The sequence below is a fragment of the Capricornis sumatraensis genome, chromosome 12 (genome assembly GCF_032405125.1).
Source record: "Capricornis sumatraensis isolate serow.1 chromosome 12, serow.2, whole genome shotgun sequence".
Taxonomy (NCBI): Eukaryota; Metazoa; Chordata; class Mammalia; order Artiodactyla; family Bovidae; genus Capricornis; species Capricornis sumatraensis.
In genome coordinates, this window is record NC_091080.1 from 21,799,241 (window position 1) to 21,813,281 (window position 14,041).

The window sequence follows — 14,041 nt, forward strand, 5'->3', positions numbered from 1 at the left end:
TTACTCCTTGGAAAGAAAGTTATGACCAACATAGACAGCATGTTAAAAAGCAGAGACATTACTTTGCTAACAAACGTCCATCTAGTCAAGGCTATGGTTTTTCCAGTGGTCATGTATGGATGTGAGAGTTGGACTATAAAGAAAGCTGAGTGCCAAAAAATTGATGCTTTTGAACTATAGTGTTGGAGAAAACTCTTGAGAGTCCCTTGGACAGCAAGGAGATCAAGCCAGTCCATCCTAAAGGAAATCAACCCTGAATATTCACTGGAAGGACTGATGCTGAAGCTGAAACTCCAATACTTTGGCCACCTGATGCAAAGAACTGACTCACTGGAAAAGACCCTGATGCTGGGAAAGATTGAAGGCAGGAGAAGAAGGGGACAACAGAGGATGAGATGGTTGGATGGCATCACCGACTCAATGGACATGAGTTTGAGCAAGCTCCGGGAGTTGGTGATGGACAGGGAGGCCTGGTGTGCTGCAGTCCATGGGGTCACGAGGAGTCAGACACGACTGAGCGACTGAACTGACTGAACTGAAACTGGACCTTAATAAGAACAAATGAGAACAATAAAATACTTTAAAAACAACACTTTGTTTGATGTGTGGGGAATGGGGGGGGGGGAGCAAGGGAAGAAGGAAGAGGGAATTTGGTCATCAGGCTACTGCAGTGTTACAGTGCAAAATGGTGGTGATACTGGATGTTGGCAACAGAACTGTAGATGAAGGGGCTGGATATCAGATCAGCTTACCTGGTGGCTCAGCTGGTAAAGAATCTGTCTGCAATGCGGGCGACCTGGGTTCAATCCCTGGTTTGGGGAAATCCTCTGGAGAAGGGAAAGGCTACCCACTCCAGTGTTCAGGCCTGGAGAATTCCATGGACTGTATATAGTCCATGGGGTCGAAAGGGTCAGACACGACTGAGTGACTTTCACTTTCACTTTAAAGGTTGTGTCAGAAAGAGATGGCAACTGATGATGCAATAAATGTGGAGGAGGAGGGAGAAGTATCAGGGCTGATCCCCAGGTTTCTGGGTGACGAGCTGCACTGAATTTTGGTACAGAATTTCTTGTCGCTCCTGTGGTGCTCTGTCATGCCTCTGCATTTTCGTGTGGACCTCTCTCTTTCAGGAACAACTGCTTCACTGATTCCCTTCCATCTTTCAAGAATCAGCTCAGAATCACAAGCTTGGGTTGTAAGTCTCTCCTCTGTGTTTACAGATCACCTTGTGAATATTCCTACTGCACTGAACAGCAACTGTCAGTGCATTAATAAAAAAACATTCTAAGGAAATAGCAATTTATTTGGAAAGAACTAATTGTATCATTATCACAGAACCAGGACTTTTTGAACCCAGTAATAGATGGATTATCACAGCAGGCTTAGTGTTATATTTATGAAATTCACACCAATACAATGAATGTAAACACAGGACAGCATATTACTGCCACTAGGATGCAAATGAAAGTCAGCGGCTCGATGATCAACCAGATTCATGACTATCCTTCACAATGAAAGCCAGCGTCGTTCAGTGAGAACAGTGATGGCCTTGGGTTGGAAGACGCTGGTGCAACTCTGGGCTCTGCTGTCCACTGATGGGGTGACCCTCAGCAAGTTATGTCACCTCTCTGTATCAGTTTCTCGGCATACAGATTTGAAAGTACAAAGAACAGGACTTTGAAGATCAAATGAATTTCTACAAGGGAAACTGAGCAGTGCAGGAGTTGGCACATGTTATGCAGTAAGAAAAGTAGGCTGACTTTGAGAGCTCTGGAAAGTGAATAAGACTGGCCTTTAGTCACAGGAGTTTCACACAAAAGTCAGGCCCTATACTCTATGCCTTGTGTGTGCGTGCTCAGACACTTCAGTCGTGTCTGACTCTTTTCACCCCTATGCTCTGTAGCCCGCCAGGCTCCTCTGTCCATGGGATTCTCCAGGCAAGAATACTGAAGCTGGTTGCCATGCCCGCCTCCAGGCGATCTTCCAGACCCAGGGATCCAACCCGTGCCTCTCCTATCTCCTGCACTGGCAGATGCGCTCCTCACCACTAGCACCACCTTTCTGCACCTTATGTTCTAATAACTTTTAAGTCTCTGTGAAAACATGGTCTAAGTAAGGCTACTGCATAGACTGCAGTGCCAGTGAGTTCCAACAGCAGAGGGTACAATCATGCGCTGTAACAAGTTTAGTGTAAACGTTCTGAGCACATGCAAGCCTTTTTAGCTACTAAACTGTTAGATTATTCTTAAGTAAAGAAAGATAATGATAAATTAAATGTTCCTATCAAAACCAACCTACCTTTGACTAACGTGATAAATTAGGAATTGTTAAATCTCTTACCTTTAGGGTAGACGTCTTTTAGAGGGACTTCTCCTGGGGGCAAAATCCTGACTATCTGATTAGTATCCAAAAGAGTTACACAATTGCTCTGTTTTGCGGTTCCACTTTTCTTCTTTCCTCCATAGAAAGTTGTATCAGTGACTCTTGATTTACTCAAAGATGATGGCCTTTTCCAGGAATAAACTTCACTAGGTGACTAAAAGGACAAAGAGAGATTCAAGTACTGAAGTACTATAAACTACACTCACAACTTTTACAGTGCAGTCCTTTAAACAGATGCCAGTGGTAAACTTATATTTCACAAACATAAGAAAATCAAATTATTCTTTAACGTTTCTTAATGCAGAAGATAGTTCCTTTATTGATAATCATAATTTTCAGACAAGTGTAACGTATACAACATATTTTTTATTTTGAAATTAATTATAACTAAAACGAGGGAATATAAGAGTATAGTTGGGCTTCCCAGGTGGCCTTAGTGGTAAAGAAGCTGCCTGCCAATGCAGGCAACATAAGAGACTTGGATTCTATCCATAGGTCAGGAAGATTACCAGGAAGAGGGCATGACAACCCACCTCAGTATTCTTGCCTGGAGAATCCCATGGACAGAGGAGCCTGGGGGGCTACAGTCCATAAGGTCGCAAAGAGTCGGACACGACTGAAGGGACTTAGCACAACAGTATCAGTTCAGTTCAGTTGTTTAGTTGCGACTAAACTACTGCACCGTGAAGTGCAGCACGCCAGGCTTTCCTGTCCATCACCAGCTCCTGGAGTTGCTTCAATTCATGTTCATCGAGTCAGTGATGCCATCCAACCATCTCATCCTCTGTCGTCCCCTTCTCTTCCTGTCTTCAGTCTTTCCCAGCATGAGGGTCTTCTCCAGTGAGTCAGTTCTTCGCATCAGGTGGCCAAAGTATTGGAGTTTCAGCTTCAGCATCAGTCTTTCCAATGAATATTTAGGACTGATTTCCTTTAGGATTGACTGGTTGGATCTCCTTGCAGTCCAAGGGACTCTCAAGAGTCTTCTCTAACACCACAGTTCAAAAGCATCAGTTCTTCGGTGCTCAGCTTTCTTTATGGCCTAACTCTCACATCCATACATGACCACTGGAAAAACCATAGCCTTGACTAGATGGACCTTTGTTGGCAAAGTATGTCTCTGCTTTTTAATATGCTGTCTAGGTTGGTCACAACTTTTCTTCCAAGGACCAAGCGTCTTTTAATTTCATGTCTGCAGTCAACATCTGCAGTGATTTTGGAGCCCAGAGAAATAAAGTCTCTCACTGTTTCCATTGTTTCCCTATCTATTTGCCATGAAGTGATGGGACTGGATGCGATGATCTTAGTTTTTTGAATGTTGAGTATTAAGCCAACTTTTTCACTCTGCTCTTTCACTTTCATCAAGAGGCTCTTTAGTTCTTTTTTGCTTTCTGCCATAAGGGTGGTGTCATCTGCGTATCTGAGGTTATTGATGTTTCTCCCGGCAATCTTGATTCCAGCTTGTGCTTCATCCAGCCCGGCATTCCTCATGATGTACTCTGCATAGAAGTTAAATAAGCAGGGTGACAATACACGGCCTTGATGTACTTCTTTCCCAATTTGGAACCAGTCTGTTGTTCCATGTCCAGTTTTTACTCTTGCTTCTTGACCTGCATACAGATTTCTCAGGAGGCAGGTAAGGTGGTCTGGTATTCCCATCTCTTGAAGAATTTTCCAGTTTGTTGTGATCAAACTGTGGTATAGTCAATAAAGCAGAAGTAGATGTTTTCCTGGAACTCTTGTCACTTTTTCAATGAACCAACAGATGTTGGCAATTTGATCTCTGATTCCTCTGCCTTTTCTAAATCTAGCTTGAACATCTGGAAGTTCACAGTTCACGTATTGCTGAAGCCTGGCTTGGAGAATTTTGAGCATTACTTTGCTAGCGTGTGAGATGAGTGCAACTGTGTGGTAGTCTGAGCATTCTTTGGGATTGCCTTTCTAGGGATTGGAATGAAAACTGACCTTTTCTCGTCCTGTGGCCACTGCTGAGTTTTCCAAATTTGCTGGCATATTGAGTGCAGCACTTTCACAGCATCATCTTTGAGGATTTGAAGTAGCTCAACTGCAATTCCATCACCTCCACTAGCTTTGTTCATAGCGATGCTTTCTAAGGAAGTCTCACTTGACTTCGTATTCCAGGATGTCTGGCTCTAGGTGAGTGATCACATCATCGTGGTTATCTGGGTCATGAAGATCTTTTTTGTATAGTTCTTCTGTGTATTCTTGCCACCTGTTAATATCTCCTGCTTCTATTAGGTCCATACCATTTCTGTCCTTTATTGTGCCCATCTTTGCATGAAATGTTCCCTTGGTATGTATAATTTTCTTGAAGAGATCTCTAGTCTTTCCCATTCTATTGTTTTCCTCTATTTCTTTGGATTGATCACTGAGGAAGGCTTTGTTGTCTCTTCTTGCTATTCTTTGAAACTCTGCATTCAGATGGTATCTCTTTCCTTTTCTCCTTTGTGTTTTGCTTCTCTTCTTTTCTCAGCTTTTTGTAAGGCCTCCTCAGACAGCCCTTTTGCCTTTTTGCATTTCTTTTTCTTGGGGATGGTCTTGATCACTGCCTCATGGACAATGTCCTGAACCTCCATCCATAGTTCTTCAGGCACTCTGCCAGATCTAATGTCTTGAATCTTTTTGTCACTATTTGTCACTTCGGCACAACAGTATAGTTAATTTAAATAACTACAAGTAAATAAATAACTATTTTAAATGGAAAATGCTGAGTGCATCTACTAACTGGCATAAGGAATAGTATTATCAGTATTTTTCAAGCCCCTTGGAGGCCCCCTTCCCAATCATGTCTCTTTCATCTCTCCTAGACATTCACTCTCATGGAATTTTTTTATTATTTTTTTCTCTTGCTTTACTTAATTTTTTTCAAAATGTATCTATTCATTTGGCTTTGTCAGGTCTTATTGTCCCACTCAGGATCCTCTGCTGCGGTTAAAGGACTCTCAAGTTGTATACAGGCTCAAGAGCTCATGGGCTCAATAGCTCTGAGGCATGTGGGATCTTAATTCCCTGACCAAGGCTCGAACCCTCATCCACTGCATTGCAAGGCGCATTCTTCATCACTGGACCACCAGGCAAGTCCCTCTTGCTTTAGTTTAAGTTTTTTACCATATATTTATCCTTATCTACTCTAAAAGATATTCTCCTCTGCATTTGCTAAACATTTTGAGGTTTTTCCTTTCCCTTTTAATTCCTTAATGCCTAAGGAAATATTTTTGTAAGTGGTATGAGGCTGTGCTCCATGCTCATCCTTTTCTGCCCATGGAGAGTAACTGTCCAAATATCATTAGCCTTTGCCCACTGATGAGCACTGGTATGGGAAATCAGTTCCATCTATGTATGGATCCATCTATGTCTAGGCTTTGCATTCTGGTCCACTGTGTATTTTTCTACTCCTATGGCCACTACTACTTAGTTACTGAAGTTTTATAATAAGCCTTGAAATTTAGTAGGGCAAGTGCCTCTGCCTTTTATTCTGGCTCTTCTCTGGAAAGGCCTTACTGTCTGCCCTTTCTCTTCCATAAAGAGAGAGTTGATTTGCACTGCATCCTTGTCAGTACTTGGTATATCCTGGCACTTAGTCCTTCAGTGATGTCTGACTCTTTGCAAACCCATAGACTGTAGCCCATCAGGTTCCTCTGTCCACAGATTCTCCAGGCAAGAATACTGGAGTGGGTTGCTATTTCCTTCTCCAGGGTATCTTCCCAACTCAGGGATCCAACCTGCATTTCCAGCGTCTCCTGCATCGGCAGGCGGATTCTTTATCACTGACTTAGTGGGACTAATTAACCACTGAGTTAGTGGGACTTTCTTATGCATAATACTTGGTACTTGGTATTGTGGGTATTAATTTTTTTTTTTTAATTTTAGCTATTCTAATAGGCAGTAGGGTAGTAGTACTATCTCATCGTGGTTTTAATTTGCATTTCCCTAATGACTAATGAACATCTTTTTATATACTCAATTACCATCCATTTATCCTCTGTAGTAAAGAGTCTGTTCAAGTCTTTTGCCCATTTAAAAAATATATATTTACTTCCAATTTTATTTTTATATCTACTTAAAACACATTGAAAACCATGAGTCCACTCAGATACATCCAGTTCCTAACCAACCACTACAGGATTCATTCTAGTTTTCTTTCCTGCTGCATCTGTAACTCCCTTCTCAAACAGTGAGAAACCTAGACTTCATTATCTTTAACACAGTTAGCTCCTATCTCCACCACTAACTTCCTCTTCCAGGCAAATGCCCCCCTGCACTCTGCTTGGTCCTTACAGCCCGCACTGAGCTACATTCATGCATTGATGAACTCTTCGCCTTACTGGGCCCCCCGCATTCCACGCCAGCCTGCCCCTTCATGGTGAAGCCATCTTCATCCTGGCGGGACCTGACTCCCATCACCAGTTGTCCCTCCCTCCCCCACTACGGATATCTTTTTCACCTGCTCAGGCTCTGACCTCTGACACCTCACACAGGTCCTCCCTTTGCTCATTTTTTATACTAGATTATTTGTTTTGTCACTCTTGAGTTTTAAGAAATCTTTATGTATTTTGGATAACAGTCCTTTGTTGGATATGTGATTTGCCAATATTTTCTCCCAGCCTGTAGATCGTTTTTTAATTCTCCTCACAGTGTCTTTTTACAGAGCGGAAGCTTTTAATTTTGATGAAATTCAATTTATTAAAATTTTTTAATGGATCATGTCTAAGATGCTCAATGTTGAGTAGAAGTGGTGGTAATGGGTATCCTTGTCATATTCTTGATATTAAAAGGAATGCTTTTAACATTTCACTTTTAAGATTCACTAAGACACTTGCTAAAGATTTCTGTGGCCATTTGGTAGTAGGATAAGAAAATTATAATAAGTTTACAATAATTCAGGTGCCTCTGATAATGCTGCAAAACGTTAATGAGAGACATACCCTTTTGTTGATAGTTTTATGAGGAATCAAATGAAAATCACATCAAGGCAGAAAGATACTGTGGTATAAAAAGACATGAGTTTGAAGGCCAGTCATTCTTGAGCTCAAATCACAGCTTCCTTACTCAATATCTCTGCGGCCTGGGGGAATAGATCCTTTCTGTTTTTATTGTTTCATCTATAAAACCTTGTGGAATTGTCATGAAAATTAATGATCATGTATGAAAGGGTTTAGAATAGTGCAATGCCTGGCTTGTATTGGGGTGTCAAAAATATGACTGCTCTCATAAAAGGCTGAAAGGTTGTCTAACTGACTCTAATCCTTCATTAAACAAAAATTCATGAACATCTCCTATATGGTGGGTACTAAATACAGGGAATAGAGCTTTTAATTTAACAAGGTCTCTAGCCTTCCCTGGTGGCTCAGAGGTTAAAGCGTCTGCCCGCAATGCAGGAGACTTGGGTTTGATCCCTGGGTCAGGAAGATCCCCTGGAAAAGGAAATGGCAACCCACTCTAGTATTCTTGCCTGGAGAATGCCATGGATGGAGGAGCCTGGTGGGCTACAGTCTACGTGGTCACAAAGAGTCAGACATGACTGAGCGACTTAACCTTCTAGCCTATAATCTACAAAGGATTTCTAGAGGGTCAATACAAACATTACCTTATACTCAGCTTTCTTACCTTTTTACAGTGACATTATATTTCTATGTCAATTTCTTCAAACAAAAGATCAATTTTTTAAAACAGTTCCACCTTCAGAAAAGCAGATCCAGTATTTTCTCTACTGACCCCAGCAAGCATTTGTAGCAAGCATATTAAACACAGCTCTTCATTTAATCAAGCCTGCTGTATTCCAACAACATGTTTCATTTTCAGTTATATAATCCACAGCAAATGTTTTTGCTTGATAATTAGGCAGACATATGGCAAAGTCCTAAGCCACATATTATCCACTGGGTTTTGGATTTCAAAAGTCTTAAACCCTGAAGTACTCATCATTCATTAATCACATTAAAATTTTGAGATATGCGAGACTGGTGTACTATTAAGCAGAGCCAATATTTTATCTTTAAGTGATTCTATCACTCTGCCTAAAAGCTACAAAGAAAATTATGAAAATTAAATATTTAATCAAACACACAGAGCTACATCTAAGGTTATTAGATGGCAACTTGGACTGAAATAACCTTTCTATTTTATCTTCTCGCATTTCCTTCAGGGGAAGATGGTGCCTGTTTTACTTGAAGTCAACTACAAACAGCCCCTTCTTTACAGATAATAGTAAATAATAGCAGAAGGATCCATTGAAAAGCAAATTAAATTGAGACTACCAGCATTATAGTATAAGCTGGATGCTGCAAAGATATAAGTCAGAGCAAAACTCAGAGGAAAGTAAATGGTATTCATGAGTGTTTCATCTACAGTAATGAGGTTCAACATATTTCCCCTTAAAAGTTCTAGAAGAAATGTTATCTCGTTAGTCTCAAATAGTCCCTCTTGACAGGATATAAAGTGACTGTCAGTAGGTTACGTATATATCTGCCCCATGAACTCTCATGTATGAAGAATATTAGTTTTCCTTTACTAAATTATATAGTTGCATTACACTTGAAATGTTAACTTTTAAAAAGCAATGTACCCATACAGAATGCATTTTTAAATGACTGGTCTCGAAAATGAATGTTGATCTGAAATGTTTACCAAAAAATCATTACACTTTTAATTACCCTCAAATAGGTTTATAAAGATTAGGTCAAAGTGAGGGGAAGAAATAGTTCTTCAATAATTTAAAAAATTTAAGCTTACCATGAGATCTGGGAAACCAACAACAATTGTAGCATAACTATTCTTATCTGAGAGAATTCGGTTTGGAGAGGCAATCTTTTGTCCCACAGCTAAACTCAGATTTTCAGATGACAGTTGATCACTTGAAATTGTATGAGGTATGCTGCGGTCTGTTTCTGAAAAGTATCAGAGAAACATTAAACACCATATGCCCCTAAACTGCTCCAGGAATTAATTTTTGCAAGATTTCATTCTCACCAACTCAAACAGAAAAGCATAAATTAAAAAAGGGAAAATGCTTTCAATTACACTCATGGCTTTTTGTCTGAGAAGACTCAGTTTTCACATCTTGGTATCTTCTCATTTACGGAATTCAAATTTTTATTAGCAATCAAGATTAATATTAACAGTACTGCAGAAAGAGGTAAAACTGACCTGGTTGGTTAGCAATGGTATATTTTAGATTTTTTTTTTTCCTTAAGTACTTTTCACACCACCCCCAAAATCTGTGATGAATAAAGTAGAAATTCTGATGTTTTGTGTTAAAAAGAGATGATGCAGTCCTAAAATAGACTTGGAACCTACATATATATAAACATTCTGACTTGTCAAAAATATGCAAAGACAGAACTTAAAAGATGATGGATTCTTCCTTACTGTTTCTAGGGCAGTGACTAAGTTTTCTCTTCTGTATAAAGGTAACATATGTTGATATGATTGTATTGAAACGGTCCTAGAGGAGCGTATGCAATCAAGCAGGCACCTGCACAGCCACATACACACAGAGCACAGCATTTACCTTGCATGACTCCAAATCCTGGGCTAGGAAGCTCCTCTCTCAACACATACAACTGGCAAACCCCACTGTCCTTAGATTCTATGTGTGCAGGTGTAGTTAAAAGATACTTCCTGTAAACAAACAAAACACCTAAGTGAATGAACGGTCTTTCCTTTTCTCATAACTGTGAGACCAGACTAGGAAAAATCAGTTTTTCCCTCCCAGGACCTCTTTTTCATACTGTGAGTATAATTTGCAGTTTCAGAGTTTTATCATGAATTTAAAAAATAACTTTTTAACGCTGTATAAAGTTGTTGCTGTTGCTCAGTGGCTAAGTCTTGTCCGACTCTTTGTGACCCCACGGACTGAAGACCGCCAGGCTCCTCTGTCCTCCACTACCTCCTGAAGTTTGCTCAGATTCATGTCCCCTGAGTCGGTGATGCTATCTGACCATCTCATCCGCTGTTGCCCCATTCTCCGTTTGCCTGTATAAAGAGGAGTGCATAATAACAATGCAGTCATAAATGTGAACTGAAAACCTAACGCTTCCTATAAGAGGAAAGGCTAGCAAAAAAAAAAAGAAAATTAAGAAACCAACTCGAAAGAGACACTCCATACCATCATGGAGCCTGCTATTAATATGACTTATCAGCCAGTAAGAGGAAACCCGGCCTCAAATCTGTGACTAGGTACCGGCTTCTCTGGTGGCTCAGCAGTAACCATCTGCCTGCAATGCAGGAGACGAGGATTTAAGCCCTGGGACAGGAAGATCCCTTGGAGAAGGAAATGGCAACCCACTCCAGCATTCTTGCCTGGGAAATCCTATGGAAAGCGGAGCCTGGCAAGATACAGTCCTTAGGGTCACAAAGAGTTGGACACGACTTAGTTGACTAAAAAACAAGGGACAGAAGCCCTCACTGCTACAATTCCCTTGCTTTATTTATTCGTATAATTGCCAAAATAGGGATGTATAAATAGCCAGGAATCTTTTGCATCAGGACACTTCTGCTTGTCAGCAGAGGAGCAGAAAGTCTGCATGGAGCCAGGAGAAGTGATGCATGAGGGAGCACTCAAGACTTACTGCGCACCCTAGTTACGCCAAGTGCACAGAAAGTCCTGTCATCAAGAAGTGTCCAGTCCAGTGGAGGAGGCAACACAAAACATAAAGATAACCAAGTAGCAGCAGGCAAGAGGAAGCGAAGAAGAAACTTCTCAGGGGTGCAATCTGTGAAGTTCCGAAAATCAACGGCATTTGAATGGAGACTGTGTGGCCCTTTGAAGAAAAGATGATCGGAAAATCTATTTTGAAGTACTGGCAAGAATACAGAGAATACAGTGAAATGCTCAATGCGCTAATAGGAAAAAGCCCAAAGAAAGATGGATAAATATAAAATATTGTAAAAGTCATTATGCTTTTACTGTTAATTTCAAGGTCATCATTTGAAACAAACTTTTAAAATTAAACTATGAAGCGACCTTTAAGTGACATTTAAAATTTCCCCTCCCCTCTTCTTCAAAGTTTCACCTGCCAAATGCAGAAATGTTAAAACGCAGACACAGGAAGATAGAGCTATATATAAGGATGCTGGAAAACTGAGCACACTCCACGAGGTACCGTGGAGATCTACTCACTGATTTGTTTTACTCTCCACTAGAAGCCATTTGTCTTCTGCTACAAGAAAAACCGTCTGGAGGTTGATGGGAAGCGAGATGGTGTGAGTTCGCCCTTCTAGAACATCCAGCACAGCCAGGGTATTCCTGAAAAAAAGAAAAGAGAAAGAAAACTCTGTGAAAGGAAAAGGTGAGGATATTGGTTAAGTAACCATAGCATAATCATGGTATATTGGGTGTCCCTGGTGGCTCAGATAGTAAGGAATCTGCCTGCAGTGCAGGAGACCTGGGTTCGATTCCTGGGTTGGGAATCATGATATATTACAAAACCCTAAAAACAATATTTTTAAGACTAGATGATAACATAGAAAAATGTTAATTGAGAAAATAGAGATATAAAACACTAAACTATGTAAAGGCTTGCATAAGATCTAAAAATGGGACGTGACAGCCACCATGCTAGCAGTGATTGTGTATGTAATTATGAGCACTGTTTTTTTATGTGTGTTTTCAATGTTCTGCAATGTGGGATAAGGTACTTCTAGAATAAAATAATACTAATTTGGTTACATGAGTTTCCAATAAGCCAGAGCAAAGCACCTGGCTGCCAATGCAGGAGACACAGAGACTCAGGTTCAATCCCTGGGTCAGGAAGGTCGCCTGGAGAAAGAAATGGCAACCTACTCCAGTATTCTTTCCCGGGAAATCCCATGGACAGAGGAGCCTGGTGGGTTACGGTCCACAGGGTCGCACAAGGTCAGACACGACTGAAGCAACTTCAGTTCAGTTCAGTTCAGTCGCTCAGTTGTGTCCAACTCTTTGCGACCCCATGAATCGTAGCACGCCAGGCCTCCATGTCCATTACCAACTCCCAGAGTTTGCTCAAACTCATGTCCATCGACTCGGTGATGCCATCCAGTCATATCATCCTCTGTCATCCCCTTCTCCTCCTGCCCTCAATCCCTCCCAGCATCAGAGTCTTTTCCAATGAGTCAGCTCTTTGCATCAGGTGGCCAAAGTATCAGAGTTTCAGCTTCAACATCAGTCCTTCCAATGAACACTCAGGACTGATCTCCTTCAGAATGGACTGGTTGGATCTCCTTGCAGTCCAAGGGTCTCTCAAGATTCTTCTCCAACACCACAGTTCAAAAGCATCAATTCTTCAGTGCTCAGCTTTCTTCACAGTCCAACTCTCACATCCATACATGACCACTGGAAAAACCATAGCCTTGACTAGATGGACCTTTGTTGGCGAAGTAATGTCTCTGCTTTTGAATACGCTATCCAGGTTGGTCATAACTTTCCTTCCAAGGAGTAAGCATCTTTTAATTTCATGGCTGCAGTCACCATCTGCAGTGATTCTGGAGCCCCCCAAAATGAAATCTGACACTGTTTACACTGTTTCCCCATCTATTTCCCACGAAGTGATGGGACTGGATGCCATGATCTGTTTTCTGAATGTTGAGCTTTAAGCCAACTTTTTCACTCTCCTCTTTCACTTTCATCAAGAGGCTTTTTAGTTCCTCTTCACTTTCTGCCATAAGGGTGGTGTCATCTGCATATCTGAGGTTATTGATATTTCGCCCGGCAATCTTGGTTCCAGCTTGTGCTTCTTCCAGTCCAGTGTTTCTCATGATGTACTCTGCATATAAGTTAAATAAGCAGGGTGACAATATACAGCCTTGATGTACTCCTTTTCCGATTTGGAACCAGTGTGTTGTTCCATGTCTAGTTCTAACTGTTGCTTCCTGACCTGCATATAGGTTTCTCAAGAGGCAGGTCAGGTGGTCTGGTATTCCCATCTCTTTCAGAATTTTCCACAGTTTATTGTGATCCACATAGTCAAAGGCTTTGGCATAGTTAATAAAGCAGAAATAGATGTTTTTCTGAAACTCTCTTGCTTTTTCCATGATCCAGTGGATGTTGGCAATTTGATCTCTGGTTCCTCTGCCTTTTCTAAAACCAGCTTGAACATCTGCAAGTTCACGGTTCACGTACTGCTGAAGCCTGGCTTGGAGAATTTTGAGCATTACTTTCCTAGTGTGTGAGATGAGTGCAATTGTTTGGTAGTTTGAGCATTCTTTGGCATTGCCTTTCTTTGGGATTGGAATGAAAACTGACCTTTTCCAGTCCTGTGGCCACTGCTGAGTTTTCCAAATTTGCTGGCATATTGAGTGTAGCACTTTCACAGCATCATCTTTTAGGATTTGAAATAGCTCACCTGGAATTTCATTACCTCCACTAGCTTTGTTGGTAGTGATGCTTTCTAAGGCCCACTTGACTTCATATTCCAGGATGTCTGGCTCTAGGTGAGTGATCACACCATCGTGATTATCTGGGTTGTGAAGCTCTTTTTTGTACAGTTCTTCTGTGTGTTGTTGCCACCTCTTCTTAATATCTTCTGCTTCTGTTAGGTCCATACCATTTCTGTCCTTTATTGAGCTCATCTTTGCATGAAATGTTCTCTTAGGATCTCTAATTTTCTTGAGATCTCTAGTCTTTCCCATTCTGTTGTCTTCCTCTATTTCTTTGGATTGATCA

General features: G+C 41.0%; 1 protein-coding gene across 1 annotated transcript in view; it reads right to left on the reverse strand.

Annotated features, from left to right (window-relative positions):
• The window catches only part of VWA8 (von Willebrand factor A domain containing 8), a 382,159-nt gene that overhangs the window by 134,521 nt on the left and 233,597 nt on the right, over nt 1-14,041 (reverse strand). The window contains exons 32-35 of the mRNA XM_068984307.1: nt 11,522-11,647; nt 9,911-10,020; nt 9,133-9,287; nt 2,341-2,536 (exon numbers count right to left, since the gene is read on the reverse strand). Of these exons, the coding sequence (XP_068840408.1) occupies nt 2,341-2,536; nt 9,133-9,287; nt 9,911-10,020; nt 11,522-11,647 (587 nt within the window). The remainder of the gene's footprint in view (nt 1-2,340; nt 2,537-9,132; nt 9,288-9,910; nt 10,021-11,521; nt 11,648-14,041) is intronic.